The sequence below is a fragment of the Mangifera indica genome, chromosome 6, assembly GCF_011075055.1.
Source record: "Mangifera indica cultivar Alphonso chromosome 6, CATAS_Mindica_2.1, whole genome shotgun sequence".
Classification (NCBI taxonomy): Eukaryota; Viridiplantae; Streptophyta; class Magnoliopsida; order Sapindales; family Anacardiaceae; genus Mangifera; species Mangifera indica.
The window spans coordinates 5,090,144-5,100,213 of NC_058142.1; the positions used below are offsets into that span (position 1 = coordinate 5,090,144).

The 10,070-nt window shown below is 33.2% G+C and overlaps 1 protein-coding gene across 3 annotated transcripts; it reads left to right on the plus strand.

Annotated features, from left to right (window-relative positions):
• Positions 1-284: 284 nt before the first annotated feature.
• On the plus strand, positions 285-9,724 carry LOC123218207 (metal transporter Nramp6-like). Of its 3 annotated transcripts, XM_044639497.1 has the most exons (15): positions 355-555; positions 907-1,051; positions 3,833-3,911; positions 4,005-4,045; positions 4,485-4,563; positions 4,663-4,767; positions 5,564-5,673; positions 5,850-6,031; positions 6,120-6,189; positions 6,674-6,847; positions 6,987-7,091; positions 7,277-7,408; positions 8,178-8,273; positions 8,508-8,875; positions 9,404-9,724. In XM_044639497.1, exons 2-14 carry the CDS (start codon positions 935-937, stop codon positions 8,844-8,846), a joined length of 1,629 nt encoding a protein of 542 aa, XP_044495432.1. In that variant the 5' UTR covers positions 355-555; positions 907-934; the 3' UTR covers positions 8,847-8,875; positions 9,404-9,724. The 3 variants fall into 3 exon arrangements, with proteins under 3 accessions (XP_044495431.1, XP_044495432.1, XP_044495430.1); XM_044639496.1 differs by lacking the exons at positions 355-555; positions 9,404-9,724 and adding an exon at positions 285-343 and having other exon boundaries at positions 8,508-9,062; XM_044639495.1 differs by lacking the exon at positions 9,404-9,724 and having other exon boundaries at positions 8,508-9,062.
• The last annotated feature ends 346 nt before the right edge of the window (positions 9,725-10,070 follow it).

Consider the following 10,070-nt stretch of genomic DNA (forward strand, 5'->3'; position numbering starts at 1 on the left):
AACCTTATGAGGGAAATGTCACTTTTCAAATTTTTGGGTAAAGGGAAATTATTAATTTTTAAACTAAAGAGGATAAATAGATGAATATTTAATTTTTTAATATTATTAATTAAATAATATTTTTATCTTTATAGAGAACAACAAGTTTTAATAGATATTGAATTATGGGTGAATATTTAAATTTTTGAAACTTTGTAGGTGGGGGTAAAATAGACCAAACCTTGGTGGGAATAAGTCTTCTGAATAAGTCTTTTGACCACATATATATATATATATATATATATCAAAGCTCGGCAACTCTTGCTTGTCAACGATTTCTTTCGTAGCGTTTTCTCTTTTCAAGGTTTGTTCTGTATCATCTGGGAAACTTTTTATTTTTTCGCAGGGTTTTGTTTCCCGGGATATGTGACAACAAAAGTCTCCAAATGTTTGTTTATTTTGGTAATAAACGTGGATGTGTTTCCAAGACTACCGAGTGTAGCAATTTGCTTCACTTTTTGATTGATTTATTGAAAGTTCGTTTACTGTTTGTTCGCTGAGAAAACATGGGGAAATGTAATAGCTTTTTTCCTTCTCATTTATTTTTTAACGCTCGATTTGTTTTATTTTCCTTCTGTTTCTCGGCAACCAAAAGTAGTGTTAATTCTAATCATCCTGCACTTTTCGTATAAATCTTGTGTATATTACATTCAATTTATATGATCTATTGAAGATTTCAGTTATGAGTTTTTTTTTTCTTTCAGATGCGTGATGATTAGTGATTGCATGTTTCTAAGTGCAATTGTTACTATTTTCAAATGCAAATTGAAACTTATTTTATTGTTTCAGTTAATGAAATTTGGTTTCAGTTTTCAAGTAGAGAATTGCCTGAATGCGATTGAAACTTCATATTTTGTGATTCATCAGAATAACATCGGGAAACAAAAAGGTGGCTATGGCGGCTGCAACATCTGAGCGGCCACAATTCATTGCCAGCACTGGCGGAAATCAGAGCTTTTCAAATACACCGCTGATTGAGAGTGAAGAAAATGACCAAATTGTTGTGCCCGATGTGAGTTTTTGATTTCTATTATTATCATGATTCATTGTATCATTTCCAGCTCTGAAACTTTGTGCCTTTTTGTGCTTGTGTTGGGTTGCAGACAATCTTTTTTTGGGATGTAAATCTTTATTTTAATGGGTGATTGCATGGAAGTTTTTAAGTTGTGGCCACAGTTTATGGTAGTTGGGTTGAATTGAAAAGTGAAGTTAAGAGTAATATTTTTGTTGTACTTAGATACTAACTCGTACAAATCTTTTTATCAACAAATATCTTACTGGCAGAGATGGCCATTTTTCGGTGATAGGGGCTGAACCTATACATGGTTTTTGAAAGTAATTTGAGTTCAACATCCTGATCATATTCATTTTACTTTTTCAAATTTTTGTTGAATGAAAGCTTCAGTTGGTTGTGTCTTTCATTCATTATCTTGGTTAGATATAGTGAAGAGGCCGTGGAATAATGAGCTAGAAAAGTCCATCTAGAGATGAGTCCTTGTTATGACTTATTATTAGGTAATTAACATCACCGGCTTTGAACCTAGTATTATTGATAAGATGATATCTACTTCATTGAACACAAGCCACTGAAGTTTTACCTTTTCAATGTTGAGGTCCTTTTTGATATTACATATCTGTCCAAACATCTGCATGTGACTTGGAGATACTTTATATTGGATTGCCTTTTTATATTCTTTTAATCAAGTTATTTTCTGGCCATGGAAACTCAAAAGTTGAATATGTATACGAAAAATTGTATCCACATATTGTGGATAAACTTATGGCTATAACAGTGACTTTTGTAGAACTTGCAGTTTTTTTTTTTTGTCAAGGAAATAACATAGCTGGATGCCTTTGTCAAATATTATAGGCGTGTCATGCTGTAATCCCCCAGGTCTCTTTGTGGCCCTAAATTGTTATAGATCATCCACAAAATTCAGTAATTGCTCCTTTGGGGATGCAATTTTGTTGAATTGCTCCTATCATTTTTCCAATAGAATAATTGTTTTATGAGAGATGGTTCTAATGAGTTGAGTTGGTTGGAAATTTAATTTATCAGTTGCATTTACTAAGCTAAATGCACCTGATAAATTGAAGTACTGGGCACAACTAAAACTATAACCCCTGGAATTTTGTGTATTGATAATTTAATAAAATAAGTTGCAGAAGCATATTGAGTCAAAGTAGGTGGCTCTATTGTAGGTGGCATCAGGAGTAGGGATGGCAATGGGGAGGGGCAGGGAGGGGATATCAATCCCCGTCCCCTCCCCGCGAAGGAAAATCCTCTCCCCATCCCCTCCCCGTCCCCGCGGGGAAAAATCCCCTCCCTATCCCCGCCCTGTCCCCGCGGGGAAAAATCTCCTCCCAATACCCGTAAATATAAATTTGAATTTCTTTATGTATTTCAATAAATAAAATAAATCATATTCTCTCAAAATATCACTTGCTACAAGAGTTACAAAATGTTCATTATTATTTTAGTTCAAATACAAAATTTTCATAAAATTTAACAATATGCAATAATCAATCTCTTCATTAGTAGCTCTTCATATATGTGATTTACGGTAATTTTATAATAACATTAAATTTAACACTTTTCATTTACTTCAATTGATTTTATCAAGTTTATAATTTATTTTTTTGTGTGTAAAACCTGGTGGATTGACTAACTAAGTTTTGAAGTTGAAATAAAATTAATTTGGTGCCTTTGTATTTTATGATAATGAGATTCTGGGGTCTTTTTAATATATTAGATTAATAATTCAGAAATTAGTAAAAACCGATAATTGATAATTCAAAAATTAGTAAAATTAAAGTTATAGTTTTAATAAATCATAATGTAAAAATTTCTAGAACTTAATAGTTTAGAAATTATTATATTAATATATTAGATTTAAGGGGTGGGGAGGGGCGGGGAAATATGTATCCCCGTCCCCGACTACGGGGATTTTTTTCATCCCCATCCCTGCCCCTTTTCCCGTTTTTATCGGGGAATCCCCTCCCCGTTAGGGTCGGGGCCCCTAAAATCGGGTCCAAATTGCCATCTCTAATCAGGAGAGGGCATTAATGCTGTTACATTTAAAAAACAAAACTTTTTTGTGTAGAAGGACCATGTGATAATATTAAAGGGAGCATAATATGGAATATAACGGATTTTACAACCAAGAAAGTTACGCTTGCAATGTATTTAATATTTGTTTCAAGAAAAAAAGCTAAATGTTATCAGTGTTTAAACTGATCATGGTGCTTTTGATTGTTTAATGCTAGAGTATTTTAAAAAAAGAACAAAAATGTTATACATTTATCAAGAGCTAGATATGTATTTGACGTTGTCTAGACATATATTTAGTTTATTCAGCTTTAGGAATCTCCTTGAATACTTAGAATTTTTACGATAAGGGAACTGGAATAAATTTGAGGGTGCAGAGCTGCAATGTAGAGCTCAAGTGAAAGATGGGTTATTTGTGTAGGAGTTTTCCCAACTATAATTGACTCTCTGCTTAAACATCATAGTTCTTGTTGGTTAGTTTTTGGCCTTTGCACGTTGGATTCTTACTAAATGTTTTTCATTCTTTCATGAATAGTGGTTGCAAGATACATATTGGTACCATTGACCTCAATTTTGAAATTTCAATAACAAGGCCATCCTTTTTAGATTTTTGCAATGCTATCAATATGAAACTTTTGATATAATATATTATACAGGGATCTGCTGCAGCAAGTCTTTTTTGATGTAATTGTTTATTAAAATAAAATAGTATGATATTTCATAATATATGTTGCATTCTTGCAGAGGACAAGCTGGAAGAACTTGTTTGCTTATATGGGTCCTGGATTCCTTGTTTCCATTGCATATATAGATCCCGGAAATTGTAAGTTCAGTATTTTTCTTTCTTTCTGAGAAATAAAACATTGCAATGCTGCTAATCAGTATTTGCTCTTTATAATTTGTGGATAATTTACAGTTGAGACGGATCTACAGTCAGGAGCAATTTACAAGTATGAGGTGTGGATACTATCCTTAAAATGAAAGGACTCCTCCCATCATTTTGTTTTAATGAACTCATTTTTTCCCTTTAACATGATTAAGATTAAAGGAGTCTTCGAATTTAAATTAATAACTGTTGAAATATAATCTTATTGTTCACCGTTGAAATTAATCTTAGTGTTCATATTTCTCAAGTTTAAAGGATTCATTTTCCAAAGATCTTTTCAGCCAAAAAAAGGGTATAAAGAGATGTCATATCATGTACCATTCTATATAGTCTAGTTTATTTGTGCCTTGGTGGAGATACAAGGTGAAATTAGTTTCTTGACTTGTGCAGTTGTGCGATTCAAAAAACAAAAGTTAATGCGTGCTTTGAAAATTCACATCAATTCCTGAGTTCATTTCTGAATTTCAACATCATGTATTCTTCTTAAGAGACGTTTTTCTTTTCTTGCAGTTACTTTGGATCATATTAGTGGCATCATGTGCTGCTCTAATTATTCAGTCCTTAGCAGCCAATCTTGGTGTTGTCACAGGTCTGTCATCTGTAAAGCTGGCCATAGTTGCTACAAATCTAGTTTCAACGTCTGCACTGATACAGCTCTTTTTTTCAAATGTTGTTTCTTTGATTGTAGGAAAGCATTTAGCAGAACACTGTAGAAATGAGTATCCTCGGGTACCAAATTTCATCTTATGGGTTCTTGCTGAAATTGCTATAGTTGCATGTGACATACCTGAAGGTAAACATGTCACTCATTTGCTTGAAATTGTGAAATATGAATGCTCTTTTTTCTATTGCGTAATTGTCTAGAAATCTGGGGACTTGTGCAAATAGGTTGCATATATAGAGATCGATATAGGTAAGTTACTGAAAAAAATTGTTTCATTCTTAATCAAAATAAGGTCATGCTTAATAAGAATATAGACTAAAAGATGCTTCTGATCAAAACATAGACACACACACATAAATAAAAAAAACAGAAGATGCCAGTTTTAGTTCAATGGTAAATTCTGAATTAAGTTGTAATTTTTGACTTGCAAGGTCTTACACAGTCCTATGTGCAAGATTGGAAAAAACTGTGTTTTCTGCATAAGTATATATCTCCTTTTTCTGTGTTTTTCTTTCCCTGGTCACAACAGATCCTTGTTTTTATTCAGTAAGTTTTGTCCTCTTTTTGCTGTCTTGAAGCAGAGTCTTTATTGGCTGGGCACCTATGTTATGAGCATTCTTGTCATTTTATGTTACCTTTGCATTTTGGGCTTAATTAGAGTTCACACCTATGTAGAACTTGATGTCAGTAGATGGAAATGACTCATTACTAAATAAAATTAACTGTATTCCCCTGGTAGACATAAAAATGAAGCTGTGAATAGGATTTTATTTTATTTTATATGTGCACATATATGTTTGATTTTATGTGCATAGTCGATGATAAGAGGGGCTTACTCTATATGCAACATCTCTCTTTAGTAACAATTTTCCTGATATACCTTCTGTTTAACCTATTCTGACTAATTAATTTCTTCTATTCTCAGTGATTGGAACGGCCTTTGCATTGAATATGCTCTTTAAAATTCCAGTATGGATTGGTGTCCTTTTAACTGGCTTGAGTACATTGATTCTTCTAGCATTACAACAATATGGGGTATGTTGTTAAATTTCACATGTCCTATACATCTACATTAGATTGCAATTGACTGGTTCATTGAATCTTTATTGGCCAGTGAATTGAAATTGCTTTATTAGCCTCTGGTGGGACTAAAATAAGATTGCAAAAAAAAAAAAAAATCAACTTAAGTTTTTATGTCATCTATTTTGCAGGTTAGGAAGCTTGAATTTTTTATTGCTTTTCTTGTATTTACAATGGCTGGATGCTTTTTGGCCGAGCTTGGCTATGCAAAGCCAGATGCGAAAGAAGTTTTATATGGGCTTTTTGTTCCTCAACTCAAAGGAAATGGTGCTACCGGTCTTGCAATTTCTCTTCTTGGTGCTATGGTTATGCCGTAAGTTCCAGACTTGTTCCAACTTTTAAGTATTTAATCCTAACTGAAAGTTCTCATCTTGTTTGTTGTTGTGCATTTCATTTTGTAGGCACAATCTCTTCCTGCACTCGGCATTGGTGCTTTCTAGAAAAATCCCAAGATCTGTTCGGGGCATCAAGGTGAAGTTTCAATTTGGTAGACTAGTTTTGTTATTTCTGTGGGTGTATAAAAATCAGTGGGACATTTGGTCTGTACATCATTGTTTTTGGAGCTGAAATAATATTTTTACCCTAACCTATTAGCTTAAACCTCAAGATTTTGTGATTTCTTCTCCTTGATATGTCCAAAAGGTTATGCTTCTCAGTTCTTCATGTCACAGATGTCTGCCTCATATCTACTATACTATTTGCATTTTCATTTTCATTTGCATTTGTATCTAGATTCAATGTTACAGGTTAGGTATATTGTTTGTAATAATGTAGAACTCTAAAAAATGCTCTTATTCATTAACATCTATATCAATTAACATTGGAATTGTTACATGTATCTACCTTTATAAATTGTACCCAGATCCAACCTATTATTGGACTTCTTTAAAGAACTAAAGTTTCTGGTTCAACGGCTTCTTAACATAATGTATTCCTCTGTCATTTTTGTTCACAGGAGGCGTGCAGATTTTATATGATCGAAAGTGGCTTTGCTCTATCAGTGGCATTTCTCATTAATGTATCTGTTATTTCTGTAAGTGGTGCAGTTTGCAGTTCTTCAAATCTAAATCCTGAAGATAAAGATAATTGCAAAGACTTGGATTTGAACAAAGCCTCCTTTTTACTTAGAGTATGTATTCTGGCAACCTTTTTTTTGATAGTTCAAATGTTGTTTTGACCTGGCATTATTACTACAAGATAATATCATTTTCTTCTGGAAATGTACTTGGTTATTTTTCTTGATACTAGTTTATATATATGTTTTACAGAATGTCTTAGGTAGTTGGAGTTCAAAACTCTTTGCAATTGCTTTGTTGGCATCAGGTCAAAGTTCTACTATAACGGGAACTTATGCAGGGCAATATGTCATGCAGGTATTTTTATAATTCTTGTTTCTAAATGGCGATGTTTAACACATGAAGATGTTTTCTAGAAGTTAGCTGATATAATTAGCATATGATTGTTGACTTGGTTAAAATGCATCTTTGTTGCTTTAAATTTGCATTCTGTGGCACATCTTGTTTTTTGTTTGATATTTTCTTTACATTCTATTTTGTAGGGCTTTCTTGACTTGCGGTTGAGGCCATGGATTAGGAATTTCTTAACTCGATGCTTAGCAATAGTCCCTAGTTTAATTGTTGCACTGATTGGCGGTTCTGCTGGGGCTGGAAAACTCATTATTATTGCATCGGTAACTGATACAACTTGCAATATTATTTAGAATGAAAACACCTTATGTTGAAATGAAGGGGTATACATGTAGTCTATTATATTGAAATGCAACATCTATTTTAGACTTTGGAAGTGCTTAGAATTTTTGTTGAATTGGTAACTGGACTTAATTTTGCAAGCAAGTCAATAATGAAGTATGATGTGTTAATGTTGATTCTTAAAGAGTTTTAAATTGTTTTCCTAATGTTTTATGGATTTTTTTTTTTTTTGCAAATTTCGAATAAATAATTTAGTAGGTTTGGAGCTTCATCTTGCTAATGTTCTGGTAAAACCTCAGCATTGTTGCAGAATATTAAACACCATCAGTTTTTCCATTATTGAGTATTTTCTCAGCTGATCTACAATTTCTTTTTTGCTTTATCTGATTATTGTAATATAAGAATAATGGATCCATCCAATTTGAAAATCACATCATATTAGTCATTTTTGTCTTATGGTTAAATGGCTTTTTGTCCTGCTAAGAGTGAGTGCTTCAGATAAAATTATTTATAGCAGTTTTGTTGAAGTGATCTGTACCCCCTACATATATTAATGTTTAAGATTATATCAGCTACAATATTATAGTATTTTATTCTTCTCAGAACTAAATGACCATTGGTTATCTCTGATTTCATATCACTGACAATAAGGGTTGACAAGAGAGAGATATTAGAACGGAAACAGTTATATTAGTGCATTTTTACCGTTATATCAAAAAATTTTCACTTACCTCTAATGCTTATTTGCAGATGATTCTCTCATTTGAGCTGCCATTTGCTCTTGTTCCACTTCTCAAGTTTACTAGCAGCAAGGTCAAGATGGGGGCATACGCCAACTCCCTTATGGTACAACTTTATGCTTGTTTCTCTATTTATATCGTTATGTGTTTAACGTTGTAATCTTATACTTCAGGATGGACATTAAATATGAGAAGGTTTGCCACTAAAGAATCTGGAAAATGTTTTGGTTTTGCTCTTGTATTTTCCATTTCGCCTTGATTATGCAGGACTGCAATTATTAACCTTAGTCTAGAACATCATCATTAAAGGGTTGATATTTATCTCTATCTCTCCTGGCAGATTTCATCTATCACTTGGATCATTGGTTCCCTGATAATGTCAATAAACATATACTACCTTGTAAGCAGCTTCATCAAGTTTCTTTTACATGGCCCTCTAAAACTCGTGGAAGCCATCTTCTTGGGAGTATTTGGTTTTGCAGCCATAGGATTGTATTTTGCTGGAGTAGCTTACCTGGTCTTCCGTAAAAATAAGGAAGTAACTCACCTTTTGGCACTAACAACAGATGAAAGTCAACAACCATCTAATGCTTCTGGTAATGCATCAATGTACTCTCTCCCTCGCGAAGACATTGCGTGCATGCAGTTACCACAAAGAAGGGGAATGGATCTTGAGTAATAGCTGGTAGGTTAGGTGAAAATAGGAAGGTGAAATCTCCAAAATAACTTTTGCTATGCTTCTTTTTTCTTTTAATTTTTATAATGAAAATTCTAATTTTCATAGTGTGGAAGGACATTAGAATAAGTTAATAGTTTCAGTTTTATGCCTTGCCTCTTTGCTCATGCTCCTCATCAAACTTAATTTACAACATCACTTGAAATCTCTCTTAATTAATTGATGTGTATCTGTGAGTTTTGGCCATATTTAATGTTGCTTCTCATTCAATTATCTCTGCCAATCTAACTGGATTTGATGGGCTTAGCTTAACATAAATTGGAGCAATTAAAGTGAACAGGTATTTAAGGAGATAGGAGACAGATTTTTTTGTTAAAGTGATACACTATTTGGGTTTTTGGTAAAGCTCCCTGCTTTTGATCTGGTGAGCACTTGCTGGGTGTTAATTGGACTAGGTGAAGAATAAGAAGAGAGTACAGTAGGCAGATTTACAGCTAATTGGATATCTAGATAAGAAGTTGTTTACTTAACTCTTTGTGGTGTGTTTATGTTGTGTTAAGGTGTATCACAATTTGGTGGGGATGAATCCACAACAGGTGGTAACCGGAGATGCAAAATCACACAATTTTTATATTAAGATAAGGGTTTTCGCTGATCAAATGTAGACAAGGATGCAGTTGAGGTTGGGAAAGTTAAAACTGAACAAGGCTCATTAGCTATATTGCAACTATCACAAAACATAGAAGCTCTACTTTTGGAAACAAGTTTGTTTGAAAGCTGAGTCATGTAAAAAGGGAAATTTTCTTTCATTGAATTTCAGGCCTTGAGCTATGTAAACTCTTCCATTGAAACCCAAAGTCCTGTACCCTTTTCAATATGGAAATTAAACTTGTTTTGATGGCAGGGTCTAAGATAAGGAAAGAAAGTACATCCAAACACCCTAAGGAGACAAAAATCCCAACACCCACGGCAGCCTATTAAATTCAAATAATGAGGACTAAAGAGCAAGCCACCCAAAATTTAAATGAATTATTTGTCTATATTTTCTTCCACTCAACCATTTTGTTGATGAACATGTGGACATGAATGTCTGAATATAATTCCTTGACATTTTAAAAGGCATAAAAGACCTATACTTTCCTCTCCAATTAGTTTGTAAACATTTAATTTTAGAATCAAACTGTTTTTCTATATGTCTATGTAATAAGCATGACTTCAACTCCTTAT